This window comes from Chiloscyllium punctatum, chromosome 14 (genome assembly GCF_047496795.1).
Source record: "Chiloscyllium punctatum isolate Juve2018m chromosome 14, sChiPun1.3, whole genome shotgun sequence".
In the NCBI taxonomy this organism is placed as follows: Eukaryota; Metazoa; Chordata; class Chondrichthyes; order Orectolobiformes; family Hemiscylliidae; genus Chiloscyllium; species Chiloscyllium punctatum.
In genome coordinates, this window is record NC_092752.1 from 5,220,765 (window position 1) to 5,235,411 (window position 14,647).

The 14,647-nt window shown below is 41.9% G+C and overlaps 1 protein-coding gene across 1 annotated transcript in view; it reads right to left on the reverse strand.

The window, feature by feature from the left end:
* mttp (microsomal triglyceride transfer protein) overlaps nt 1–14,647 on the reverse strand; it is a 60,782-nt gene that overhangs the window by 17,802 nt on the left and 28,333 nt on the right. The window contains exons 6-12 of the mRNA XM_072583811.1: nt 12,467–12,606; nt 11,905–12,055; nt 11,122–11,279; nt 9,641–9,809; nt 7,818–7,925; nt 5,036–5,248; nt 2,663–2,874 (exon numbers count right to left, since the gene is read on the reverse strand). Coding sequence (XP_072439912.1) covers nt 2,663–2,874; nt 5,036–5,248; nt 7,818–7,925; nt 9,641–9,809; nt 11,122–11,279; nt 11,905–12,055; nt 12,467–12,606 — 1,151 coding nt within the window. The remainder of the gene's footprint in view (nt 1–2,662; nt 2,875–5,035; nt 5,249–7,817; nt 7,926–9,640; nt 9,810–11,121; nt 11,280–11,904; nt 12,056–12,466; nt 12,607–14,647) is intronic.

The following is a 14,647-nucleotide window of genomic DNA, read 5'->3' on the forward strand; positions in this document are numbered from 1 at the left end:
GAATAGTCAACATGGCTCTTGCAAGGGAAATCATGTCTCACAAATTTGATTGAGTTTTTTGATGAAGTAACAAAGAAGATTGATGAGGGCAGAGCGGTATACATGATCTATATGGACTTCAGTAAGGCCTTCAACAAGATTCCCCATGGGAGACTGGTTAGCAAGGTTAGGTTTCATGGAATACAGGGAGAACTAGCCATGTGGATGTAGAACTGGCTCAAAGGTAGAAGACAGAGGGTGGTGGTGGTGGGTTGTTTTTCAGACGGGAGGCCTGTGACCAGTGGAGTGCCACATTTGTGGGCGGCACGGTGGCATAGTGGTTAGCATTGCTGCCTCACAGCACCAGAGACCCAGGTTCAATTCCCGCCTCAGGCGATTGACTGTGTGGAGTTTGCACATTCTCCCCGTGTCTGCGTGGGTTTCCTCCGGGTGCTCCGGCTTCCTCCCATAGTCCAAAAATGTACAGGTCAGGTGAATTGGCCATGCTAAATTGCCCGTAGTGTTAGGTGAAGGGGTAAATGTAGAGGACTGGGCGCGTTGCGCTTCAGTGGGTCGGTGTGGACTCGTTGGGCCGAAGTGCCTGTTTCTACACTGTAAGTAATCTAATTTGGATGTGTGCAAAAGAGGTATAGTTAGTACTTTTGCAGATGACACCAAAATTGGAGGTGTAGTGGACAGCGAAGTGGGTTATCTCAGCGTACAATGGAATCTTGATCAGATGGGCCAATGGGCTCAGAAATGGCAGATGGAGATTAATTTAGTTAAATGTGAGGTGCTGCATTTTGGGAAAGCAAATCTTAGCAGGACTTATACCCTTAATGGTAAGGTCCTAGGGAGTGTTGCTGAACAAAGAGACTTTAGAGTGCAGGTTCATAGCTCCTTGAAAGTGGAGTCGCAGGTAGATAGGATAGTGAAGAAGGCAGCTAGTATGCTTTCCTTTATTGGTCAGAGTATTGAGTAGAGGAGTTGGGAGGTCATGTTGCAGCTGTACAGGACATTAGTTAGGCCACTGTTGGAATATTGTGTGCAATTCTGGTCTCCTTCCTATCAGAAGAATGTTGTGAAACTTGAAAGGATTCAGAGAAGATTTACAAGGATGTTGCCAAGGTTGGAGGATTTGAGCTATCGTTAGAGGTTAAATAGGCTGGGGATGTTTTCCCTGGAGTGTTGGAGGCTTAGGGATGACCTTATAGAGGTTTATAAAATCATGAGGGACATGGATAGGATAAATTGACAAAGTCTCTTCCCTGAGCTGGAGGAATCCAGAACTAGAGGACATAGATTTAGGGTGAGAGGGCAAAGATATAAAAGAGACCTAAAAGGCAACTTTTTCACACAGTGGGTGGTGTGTGTATGGAATGAGCTGCCAGATGAAGTGGTGGAGGCTGGTACAATTGCAACGTTTAAGAAGCATTTGGATGGGTATATGAATAGGAAGGGTTTGGAGGGATATGGGTCGGGTGCTGGCAGGAGGGACTAGATTGGGTTGGGATATCTGGTTGGCATGGATGATTTGAACCGAACGGTCTGTTTCCGTGCTGTACATCTGTATGACTCAATGACTCTATACAAACAATTCACAAGAAATACCAATGTAAGGGGGAAGGATTTGTTATACCATATGAACACAGATTGTTGATTGGTTGCCAAGTTTTGGAGACCTTTTATTTACTCGTGAGATGTGGGTGTCACTGGCTGGGCCAGCATTTATTGCTCATCCTTAGTTACCCTTGAGAAGGTGGTGGTGAGCTGACCTTTTGAACTGCTGCAGTTAATCAGACGAAGGTCAACCATATATGCCCTAAGGGAGAGAATTCTAGGATTTTGCCCTGGAGACATTGAAGGAACTGTGGTATATAACAGTGATATTTTTGCTGAAATGATGTGGTTGCTCAGCGCCAAGGACCCTGGTTCGATTTCACTCTTAGGCGACTCTTTATGTGGAGTTTTGTCCCACAGTCCAAAGATGTGCAGCTTAGGTGGATTGGCCATACTAAATTGCCAAAAGTGTCCAGGGATGTGCAGACTAGATGATTAGCCATGGGAAATGCAGGGTTATAGGGACAGGGGAGGGGGTGAGTGTGGGTGGGATGCTGTTTGGAGAGTCAATGTGGACTCAATGGGCCAAATGGTCTGCTTCTGCACTCCAGGGATTCTATGTATCTATGATATTTCCAAGTCAGATGGTGAGTGTCTTAGAGGGGAACTTGCAGGGGGTGATGTTCCCATGTATCTGCTGCCCTTTTCCTTTCAGATGGAAGTGATCATGGATTTGGAAGGTGCTGTCTAAGAAGCGTTTGTGAATTTCGGCAGTGCATCTTTTACATGGTACAAACGACTGCTGCTGAATAGTAATTCTAGTCACAGAAATTAGAACACAGAAGGAGTCCACTTGGCCTATCTTGAACATATTAGCACTTTGAAAGCTTTATCTAATTCCCCGCTCTTTCCCTGTAAACCTGCATTTCTATTCCTTTGTAAACACTAATCCAGTTGAGCCTTTTGGAAATTGAATCTGTTTTCAGGTGGCAGGCTCTAAATAACAACAACCTGCTGCACCTGACACTTCTATTCATCTACCCTCAGAATTACACTGGCAATTCCCTTACATCTGTTTTATAATAGAACACAATGTACACATGACAGCAAAGGTCCTAATTACCTGCCAGGAAGTTTAAATCGCAGAATATCCTGAATCTTCGAGAGCAGGTATTTGCTCATTTCAGTTGGTAGCTCTCCAATGGAGAGCAGAATGTTTTTAACCTCCATGTATGATGGGTTGTTGTTGAAGATAATGTCAGCGGCGGATGTCCGCACAGTCTTCTCATGTGTCCTTCGGTTCTGATGATAGATCCTGTTCATTGTCTTCCTCACCTGGTCAGACACAAACCAGAGGATTTGAGTTCCAGGAATGTGGAATGCATCTGTTCAAAGTTAATCAGTGAGGCAATGTAACAAGCTACCGACCGGAGCATAGACACTGGGCCAAGTTCACTCTAGATACCTTCTAATCAACCTGGTCAGAGATGGTATTACACAGTTCTGGAGCAGATAGGGCTTGAACACAGACCTCCTGGCTCAGAAGTCAGGACACTGCCACTGTGCCACAAGGCCAGGGGAGCAATATCTGGTGTACTGGTCATAAATTTGTCAGTCAATCAACATCCCCATAAAGAATTATCTGGCACAAAAGCAAAATTTACTGGAGATGTCTGGAAACTTGTAATAAAAACAGCAAGTGGGTCTGGCAGCATCTGCGGTGAGAGGAGGATAGTTAATGTTCAGGTCTATGATCCTTCTTCAGAACTGGAAACATCAGAGACAGAATAGGTTTTAATAAAGCGTGGGGACAGAGAATGAAAGGGAGGAGAAGAACAAAAAGGAGGGTTTATAATAGGATGGAAGGCAGGAGGAAAGCAAAAGGGGTGACATTGCGAGGCAAGAGAAGATGGTGATGGGACCAGTAAAGTGCAAAACCTGAGCCTAGAGAAGGTGCGAATGACATCATTACCAACAGCACTCCTGTATCAATGAAGGAAATATTGTTACTTTGTGTTGATTGAACTCTGTGTTGAATCTGGAGGATGGGAAGCTGAGGAGCTGTTTCTCAAGTTTCTGTGAGTTTCATTGGAACAGAGCGGGAGGTCAAGATCAGAGAGACCAGAGTGGGAAAAGGATGGAAGTTTTTATAGCTGAAGTTTGGGGATAAGCTGGCAGACTGAACCATGCTAACTCCCAACCTGTAGAGGTGGCCAGCAGTGACTATGAAACTGAAAGAAGTATTGGCAAATCAACATTTCAAAGTGTTTGGGAGGGACTTTGGATGCCACCACTAAAACTATCATCTCCTTTCCCCTCCCACCTGCATCCATGGGCTGAAGTAGTAATGTCACTATACAAGCAATCCAGAGCCGTGGGCTAATGTTCAGGCAATTTTGGTTCAAATCCCACTGTGGTATAGAGTGAAATTAATTCAAAATGCCTAATAAACATGTAGCCATTATTATAAAAACCCCTCGAGTGAAGAAAAACTGCTTTCCTTACCCAGTCTGACCTACATGTGACTCAGACACAGAACAATGTGATTGACTCTTAACTATACCGAGGGATAATTAGGGATTGTCCAACCAGTGATGCCAACATTCAATGAATGAATAATTAAAAACAAATTCTGAAAACAGTGTTCCCCCTTCAGTATCCTGTTTCAGACTTCTGGCATCTCCTTCCCTTCCCTCATTTCCTTCCTGTGCAAACACAGAAGAGGGAACACCTTCACTTTTATATTCTCTCCTCCTATGTTATATAGGGACCCCAAACACTGCCTTACACCCTATCGTAGACCTTTCCTTCTGTTCTTTCTTTCCATCCCTGTCTTTCTGTATCTCCGCCCTCATCTAAAATCTCTTATATTGCTAGTGTTTACCAGTTCTGATGAAAAACCATCGATCTGAAATGTTAACTCTGTTTCTCTCTCCACAGATGCTGCTGGACCCGAGTACTTCCAGCATTTTCTCTTGGTATTGCAAATTATCTACTCATTATTACATTGTCATGTGTGGAAACATTCACATTTGTGCAATTTTATTTTTTGCAATTTTTCCATTTGATTTGATTTGATTTATTGTCACATGTACTTAGGTACAGTGAAAAGCTTTGTTTTGCGTGCAGTACAGGTAGATCACACCAGTCAAAGTGCATCAGGGGAAAAGAACAGAGTGAGGAATTCAATGTTATGGCTGCAGAGAAGGTGGACAGAGAGTGAGATCAACATTTCAACTTGCTAAGGTAGATTACATTTATCTGCTGTTCTTTTGCGACAAGTATAATGAGAAGTTTGTGCCCAAGCAGGTTTGCATACAGATTTGTTGATAGGAACCTTAGCTTTTATAAAGTAATTTTTAGTGCTGTTACTGGGTGGGAGAGTGGGACCAATTGGGTAGCTCTTTCAAGGAACAGGTACAGACACAACAGGCTGAATAGTCTCCCTCTGGACCGTATGATTCGATGAGTCCATAATAATGACATGTCATTTCACCTCCTCTGTGATGTATACTCGTTCATATTTCTGGATAGTCGAGACAGCGATATTACTGATGGGTCCAGTTCCAGACTCTGCGTGCTTCAGTAAAATAGGAATAGCATCAGGGAGAAGAGAATTCTTCAAAGATAAGATGTACATCTCAATATCAGATTCCTTTTTTGCTGATTCTGCACCATTAAGGATAATTTCTTTCGCTTTGATCACAGCCTGAAAGAGAAAGGAATAATATTGGGCACAGGAATGTTAAAAAAAAATCCAAGTTACTAATGCTCCTTGTGCCATTTCTCCACCAGTGGCAGCTGTGCCTTCAGCTACCTGGGTCCCAAAATTCTTCAATCCCCTCCCTAAACCTGTCTACCTCCCTACCTAACCCCCACCTTTAAGATAATATTTAAATCTTATAATCGTTGCTCCTTAGTGGGTTTGTGTGTCATGTTGTACCTGCCAACACTCATGTGAAACACAATAAATGTAAGTTGTTGTTGATACAGCAGGTAGGATTAAAGTATTTGGGAGGTGGTTATCTCAGTCCTCTAGATTGCTAGTGACACCAACAGAATGGGTTCAATTCCCACACTGGCTGAGGTTACCATGAAGATATCTCCTTCACAACATCACCCCTCGCCTGAGGTGTGCTGACCCTCAGGTAAAATCACCACTGGTGGTGTCTCTCTAATGATAGAGTGGTCCTCTGGAACGACAGCAACGTTACCTTTGCCTAAGGTCAATTACTGAATGGCAGCCTTGTCAACAGACTTTAAAATGCCCAACCTTATCATAAAAAGGTACATTATTTAAAGCCCAAGTCAATGACCTTATTGCTGCTGGGCATTTGTTTTTTAGACTATGAATGGCTGGAATAAGGAAGTGTTGCACTGTCAAAAGGGTCAGTGGATGAGGGATTACACTGAGGCCCTATCTGCCTGTTTAGGTGAATCTAAAAGATTCTGTAGCATTCCTTTGAAGCAGAACAGGGGTGTTCTCCCTGATGTCCTGGCCAGTAATAATTTATTCAGTCAACATCTTAGATGGATTATATGGTTATTTACCACTGTTCTGTTTGTGGGATCTTGCTGTGTGCAAATTGGCTGCTGTGTTTCCTATTTTAGAACAAATACTGGACCTCAAAGATATCTCATTGGCTTTAAAGCTCTTTGAAATCTTCCCCTAAGGTAGTGAAAAATGCTCTATAAATGTAATTTCTTTCATTTTGTAGCTCGAACATCCCAGCAATGAAACCTGGAGGGGAATGGCTACATTTGAGTGGCATTCAAAGATGTGATTCAAATTTACCCTCTTTCAGGTGGGCTACAGAGAAATGGGCTTCTTGTCCAGTGATTTCCTGCCAATTGCTCAATCCAGCTCCTACTTGATTCCCAATGTATATACAACATTACCATCAATGTAGCATTCCCAATTCTAAGACCGAGAGGTAAGACTATCAGGAAAGACATCGACTAATTTATCTAGAAAACACAAAGTTGGAGACTATTGAGGTTTCTAAAATTACAGAATGTTTTCACGGATTAGACTTGAGAGAGGACAGAATGTACATGGCCTTGATAAGGCAGGCTTGGGTGAAGGTACCAGTGAATAGAGGACAGTATTCAATACTGCAGTGATGGGAACAATGTCAGCCAGGTGGACCTCATAGAATAGGAGTTCCCTGCTTGGAGCTGTTAACCTGGTTTGATCAAGGAGTCTTGGATGACAGATATAAACAGGAGTGTCAAGAGATCTGTTCACTTTAGAAGCTGGCTCTGTGCTAACTGGGTCAGTGACATTTACTGTGCACATGTAAATAAAGGGTGACTTGGTTTACCAGCCTTTGTGGAGTTATTTCAAATACTAAAAGTAAAAGTGTTGATTAGACAGAGAACAGTATACACTGAGGCTGAACGAGATAAATTCTTGATCAGTTGGGGAAGCAAGGGTTATATGGAAAATGCAGAATGTTGATGTGAGGAATGTCAGATCAGCCACGATCCTATTGAATAGTGGAGCAGCTCGAGGGACCGAATGGCCTGCTTCCACTCCTATTTCTTATCGTTTTACGTTCCTGGTCAGACTTCACCCCAACAATGCTGATTACCTATTCCTGTACATATTTACAGATATATGTAGATGTGTTTACCCCCAATCAAATACTCATCCTGTTATCAAATAACATCTCACCATCAGTTATTCCCTACTTCCATTTGTGTCAGGCATCTTTGCCAGACCAGACTAGGCAATAACCAGGAGCTGCACTGGGACATTTCGTTACTATATTCCCGCCATGGGGATGGTTTCCCATGGTAGATTGGAAAATAGATACAGCAGCAAGCAGTCAATGAGGATATCTGAAGACCTCAATGTGGGGAATTTATCCCAAAGTCTGGAAGTTGCCAGCTCCATGGAGGTGGGATGGTCCTAATAAAACCAGAAGAAACTTCTTTATTGGGGGATGGTCTGGGGGGGGTGATGGGTTGATTGGTGGTGGTGAGGTGGAGGTGGGAGAATAAGGGGCATTTTTGGAAATTTCCAACTCACTCCTATAAGGCATGGTCACTGATCCGTACAAATATGTTTACAGGAAAACTCCACAGACAGGACAGAGAAAGGAATAAAAAGATATGGTGATATGAAAATATGAAGAGGAGTGGGAGAAGGTTCATTTGAAGTGTAAATGCTGGCACTGAGGAGTTGGGCTGAATGGCCTCTTTCTGTGCTGTAGGTTGAATAGAATTCTATATAAACGAAAGGCGGCAGACTAACTAGTTGTACCTGTACTCACCGGCAGTTCACACTGTCCTTTCTGGCAGAACTTCCTGATGAGTGCCCCGATGATAATCACAACTGTTTCTCGGATATCATTGCTCTTGATTTTTCCATTAAGTTTAGCCTGTGACAGACCAGGGACAAGAAAACCTCTTGGTGTGAAAAGCAGAGATAGTTATCATAAAAGAAAGACTGGGTGGAAGCAAACATATAACAATTAATAGCACATTAGCATGGTTCAGATTGTTATCATGGAACAAAACTTACAAGACCAAGTCTCCTACCAGTAATGGTGTATAAGGTCATGGTTCTTAAAGGGTTAATGTTCATGCCACATTGGCTCCACCTATTCTACTGAAGTCACACACAGTCTAAGGGTGGAATCAAGGGTTCTATTCTCACTTTCAGAGGGAGCAGATGTATCTGTACCAGCTGCTTAAGGTTCTAGAAATTCTGCAGGACCAAATGTACTTACTGCTATCAAGCAACAAAACTTCTTGTTATCTGAGAACAGTGCCTCTTCTGTAGGCACTCTACATTGTTGTATCCTCTACCAATAACCACTGGATAGACCCGAGAGAAAACAAAACCAAAGCGGGGGTAAAATCTCAAACAACTATAATCTGGTAAAGGTGGCAAATACCACAAGGTGGCAGCAGTGGTCATCTACCACAAGTAAAACTTGGAAACAATGTCACTGGTCCAATCTGTGAGTTCCGTATTAATGTATGCAAGACCACTTCAGTCAGTACGGTCAGTTTCAAGTTTCACTTCCTGTAGTTGTTAAAGTGAGTGTTGCTTATCGATCCAAGTTTTACTTTGTGAGAAACATGGTTGAACACCATAGAAGGCCCTCAGACTGACAAACATTATTATTCACAATGACCCCCTCCCGTGCTTGGAATTACCCTGAGCATCTCACAGCCTTAGAACTTCCTTCGAAAAATATATTTCTTCAATATTCTGGAAATCTGGAAATGACATATCATTAATTCCTTCCCTAATAATAACATGGGTATACCCACACCACAAGGACTGCAGCTATTCAGGAAGGTGGCTCCATAATACCTTCTCAAGGGACAAACAACCAGGAATGGGCAATAAATGCCAATCCAACCAGTGACTCTCCTGTCCATGAATGACTGAAAGATTTGCCCACTTGGCTTTCTCCCCTTCATACCCTTTGATATCTCTTTGATGGAGACCCAATGGCTGCCCTGTATCTGCATATCTCCAAATAACATGTATTAATCTTATCGAGTCTGTAAATTGGAAAGTGAAGGTTAAAGCTCTCCCTTTCCCAAGTCAGTGTTTGGTCATTCACCCCCTTGGAGCAGGCTGGGCGTGAGTAGTTGGCATTCCCACCCTTGGGTAAAGTCTTCATGTTTGGACATTTGGTGACAATCATCCTTAATGACTCAGAGCCAGAGCTCCCAATCCCTGAATGCTTCCTACTGTAAAGAGAATCATGTGTGGCTGTACCTCAGTGATAGGACTCAAGTTGTTTTTTATATCTCTTTTACTCTTTGCTGGCCTTCTGATATTCTGGGGCTTGTTTCTCAAGCTTACTGAATCTACTGCTCATCCAAAAAGTCACAGGCATTGCTTTGTATTCTTTAACAATGTCATTGGCAGCAATAAAGATCCTCACATAATGCTGGCCCTGCTCTACCGATGCAGAATGACCATAAGAGTAATGCACAGTGCTACTATTCTCAGGAATTCACCCCAATAAGAGTCAATGCATTAGGACAGGAAGAGGACATAACTAAAAAAAGTACAATTTTTAAAAACCATGTCAGTGTTGCAATATCTCATTTCTCAGACTGAAATACTCACCATTAACGCTTTCAGTAATTCCTCAGTGGGGTGAGAAGCAAAGCCACAAGCATACAGAAACCTTTCCTGTAAGATGGTGCTACTGTCATTTCCAAAATCTAAGAACTCCAGCATCGCTGCCAATGAAGCTGAGGTCTGAGCTGAAGTCACAGCATCAACTAGCTGTGGACTGGGACAGAAAGATTGAATAGTAATTGGATGAGTGCAATTGATCACAGATCTGAGGAGCAAACATCAAGTTCCAAAGTTCCAACTTTACATTGAGTAATCGCTTCTACCCTGTCCACGGTCACAGAGATGTTACTCTGTATTAAGGAACTATCCAGCTCAAACTTAAGAAATATTCAACTATTCAACACAGACAAATCAATTCATCACCTCACTAACCAATCATCAACTTGTTGCCCTAGTTGCATAAACAACCGTATGTTGGTAAAGGTGGCAAATACCACAAGGTGCCAGCAGTGGACATCTGGGTAAATACCACTATTAAAACTTAGAAACAATGGCACTAGTTCAAACTGTGCATTCCATGTTAATATACGCAAGGCAAGTTCAACTAGTTTCACTTACTATTTTCACTAGCATATCTTATTTTAAGACAATTAACTGATGGGTAACAGTCCCCTTAGTCCACAAACTAAAGGATGCTAAACTTTGATTCAAAGCACCTCTTGTCCTGTGAATGGGTTTACTCCCAATTTTTGTGCTGAATAGTGGCAATCTGCTGTTATAACTTTCTCATTTAGACCATTTGACTTCAATCCTAGGGGTTATTGTTGGAATGGGGAGGTTGCCGGGTGGGGGGGGGCATATGAAAGAGATGAAGAGAATGATTCAGTTACTACCTGTAATTATGTTTGTTAGCTTTACGCCTTTGTAATCAGTTTAAAATTAAACAAAGAATTGCAGCTGTTGGAAAACAGACAAAAACAGAAATTGCTGGAGATACACAGCATGTCTGGCAGCATCCATGGAGAGAGAAAACAGAGTTCTTTCCAGTCCAGTATGAGTCTTCTTCAGAACAGGAAGAAGGGAAGCTAGCTAGGTGATAATGGGAACCATGTGTAGATGAAAATGGGTTTGGCTGTGCTAAAAGCAGCCCATGTCATTAGAGGCCTGGGGGTGTGGGGGTGGATGAAGGACATGAAAGAAGATGCTCAGGTGCCAAAATTATTGCATTCAACATTGAGTCCTGATGGCTGCAGAGTCCTGCATGGGTCACTGGACTTGAAAAATTAACTCTGCTTTCTCTCCAGAGATGCTGCCAGACCTGCTGAGTTTCTCCAGCAATTTCTATTTTAATCAGAGTCTCACTGATTTTCAAGAAAGACAACGTTTCTCCACTACTTTCTTGTCTTTAATGATGATCCTTATTATCTGCCTCCTTCTTGTCTTGTATGGCCTTGGCAAACTAACTCAGCAAGTCCATCCTCAAAATCCTAAATTGTCTTAGACCAGCGAGTGAGAGTGTGACTCACAGTGTGCTGTCCTTCTCACTTCTCAGGACTTTCAGGATATCTTCCTTCTTGGCTTTTCTCAAAGCTTGAACCAGCAATAGGAAACTCCTGGTGGCAGAGGCTTTTGCAAGATTCTTAGGCTCTAGTTCCTCCCGTATGGTCTTCCAATATTCAATAAGCTACCAACAGAGAGAGAGAAATACAAAATTAATCCTTATCGGGCACAGTTTATCCTGTCCATAATGGCAGTCCATCATCTAAAATGATATCAAGACCTTCCAATTCATGAGAGCAGCACTGAGAGACAGAGAATGGTGAGAGAGAGAAAGACAGGACAGCTGCTGTCCCCAGTTGACTGACTGAGAACTGATGGCCTGAATACAGGACAGCCAGTGTGGCTAAGGCAAGGCTCCAAAGCTGTTCTGAAAAGAAACATCTTACTTCTCCCGCACCCATCCAGTGAAAGAGTATCCTTAATATGAAGGGACTGCCAATTAAAATTCAGCTCATGGCTAAATGGCCCATAGAGTCCAGGCTGGGGGGGTTAGCCATGGGAAAGGCAGGGTCACAGGGATAGGGTAGGGTGGATCTGGTTGGGATGCTGTTTGGAGGGGCAGTGTAAACTCGATAGGCTGAATGGCCTGCTTCCACACTGTGGGGATTATATGATTCTATGAATTGAAAATGCTTGTTTTTTTGATGCTGGTAGCAAAATATGGAAAACTGTTCCTCAGGTCTAATTCAACGTGCAAAATTAAATCTCAAACATGACCAAGATAACATTTTAAAGTTTTGACTACTTACTGAAGGGCAACGTTTGCATGTTACTTTGACTGCTGCCGAGGTCAAGGGGATGGACACATACTCAGGATTCACAGAATTAACAACACTGCTAATTTGCTCTGCCTGGATTTGTTTAGGTCCAGTCTTTGTCAACTGAAATTCCAACCTCTGTCTAAAAGTGAAGGAAAGAGTTTTCATGTTAGGTGTCTTCCACACTCAGTTCAGTTTCCTGCAGATATCCACCATGCTGCTTTATTTGACAGGCATATTCATGTTTTTCTTCATTTCAATGTAAAAAGACGGGGTTTAGAAATGGCATTTCCATTTATTGACTACAAGCGATAATATTGAAATAATTAATCTTGGTCTCCCTTTCTCAAGTTCCAGTGTTGTAATGATAAAACCCTATAAGTGAATTCTGGTACATGTTTAACTACTGTACATTTTTCACATTGCAACCATGACATCACTTTCAATAATTATTTAATTGGCTGTAAAGTTCTTTGGGATACCCTAGGTTTGAGAAAGGCACTGCATAAATGCAAGTCTCCCCTTTGTCCAAGTATCAACATTTTGAACTCACTTTGATAAAACTTTGGCTGCCAGTTCTCGCCGTAGATTGAGTGAAACCAGGATATGTTCCTCAGACAGTACTGAATGAATGAGATTCTTCTCCAATAGATAAATGCTAGCTGATGTTGATGTTGTATTGACTCCTAATACCTAAAAAAATTCAAGTCAGTATTAAAATACATAATGGTACAATATCCTTTCACTCTCTCACCCGGAATACAGCTTTTCACATTACAGTCAGCGGCTCTCATTGTAAATAGGTGACTGATGTTGATCCCTCAAAGTCACAACCCTTAACTAAAACTAAGGGCTAATCACAGTTGGACAAAAAATGCAATTTCCAGGACTCTTGTGATGCAGTAGCAATGCTCCTACCTCTGCACTCAAAGGCCCAAGTTCAAGACCTACCTGACCTGGAGGTGTGTCATAGCATGTCAGAACTGGTTGGTTGAAAATAATTAAAAGTGAAAATAAGTTGTTTTTCATCCAATGTAATACCAGTAGCAAACAAGAAGCAGGAATCATTTCCTTTGCCATTAATCAAAGTTGCGTATGATACGTTATTAAATCATATATAGGAATTAATTAATTTCAAAATAAAGGAAGTGTAATTTTCTTCTTTCATGCTCACCCCTTCATTAGCTCCTGCCTTATTTGTCCCACTTCATGCAAATTTCCCCTTATTTCTGAGTTGCCAATCAATATAAACCATGTCAGCCATCTCCCTTTTCAGCATCAAGCTCATCTCAATATGATCCTACGCAGTAAGCAATATACACGATGTACACATTCATGCATATACACATAATGATGCCGTGGAAGCTCTTGTTGTTTCTTATAAAATTAACCAGATGTTATATGAAATGTAAGATCTAACTAATCTCACCTTCTCCTGTCTAAGTGAATAAGAAGGTATATGGGATACTTGCCTTTATTAGTCAAGACGTTTAGAATAGTGAGATGATAGATGATTTTTGCAGGCACAAAGGGCCTCTTTCAGTGCTGTAAAAAAAAACTCTAGCAAGTTCAGCACAGAATTGATGGGCTAACGGGCCATTTCTGTGCCGTAGAACCTTTGCGCATGTAAACTCAATCAGTCCCAAGCTTGGATTCTTTTTCCATATGCTAATTTTTTAACCATTTGATTCTTTGTTTTTCCAGCTTCCCACATGCTACTCTTTCACTATTTCAAAGAATCACGGAATGACCAAGGACTGAAGTAAGCCTTTCAGCCCATTGTTGGTTCTCAGATAGGGCTAGCTAATTGGCTACAATCTCCTGCTCTTTCCCTTTAGTCTTACAAAACCTTCCTTTTCAAGCACATCTCCAACTCCCTTGGAAAGTCCCTATTGAATCTACTTTTACCTCCCTTTCCAGCAGCATATCACAGATCCCAGTGTCTAGCTGCTTTCAAAAACAGATTTGCTCATCCCACCTAGTTACTTTTCCAATGACCTGGAATTTATGTTCTTTGGTTACTGGCTGTCCTGCACTGTTTCTTTATAACTACTTCACCGAAAGAACCACATCATTTGAACACTCCAATGAAATCTCCCAACAGGCCTGGATTCTTTCTTTTATCTCTCCCTCATTATTTTTCTCAGTTCTCCCTAGGAATAAGTGAGAATTTTGGGGATAAGCCTCAGCTGGAGCATGTACAAAGGCCCTCGTGTTGCGGTATGTAGCATACTGCTAATGTGTCAGCTGTCAGATAAGACTGAACACACTGAAAACCTTTTCACTAAAAGCAGGAGGAGAAGAGGTAGCCAAACAGAGGACACTAAAATGATAAAGGGGTTCAATAGGATTGATGTAGAGAAGAAGTTTCCAGTTGTGGGCATTACCAAAACCAAGGGTTATAAATGAAGTTTTTTTTTAAGTTCGTTCACATGATGTGAGCATCAACAGCCTGGCCACCTATTACCCATCCTTAGTTGCCCAGAGGGTAGCTACAAGTTAACCTTATTGCTGTGTGGCACATGGGCCAGACCAGTCAAGATTTTCATTAGACTCTTAATTTCAGTTTTTTAAAAATATATTGAATTCAAATTTCATCATGGTGGGATTGGAACTTGAGTCTCCAGAACATTACCTGAGTCTCTGGATTAACAGTCTAGCAATAATAACACTAAGCAATCACCTCTCTTAACAGACAGTCAGTAATAAATTCAATGGTAAAAATTCAGTAGCG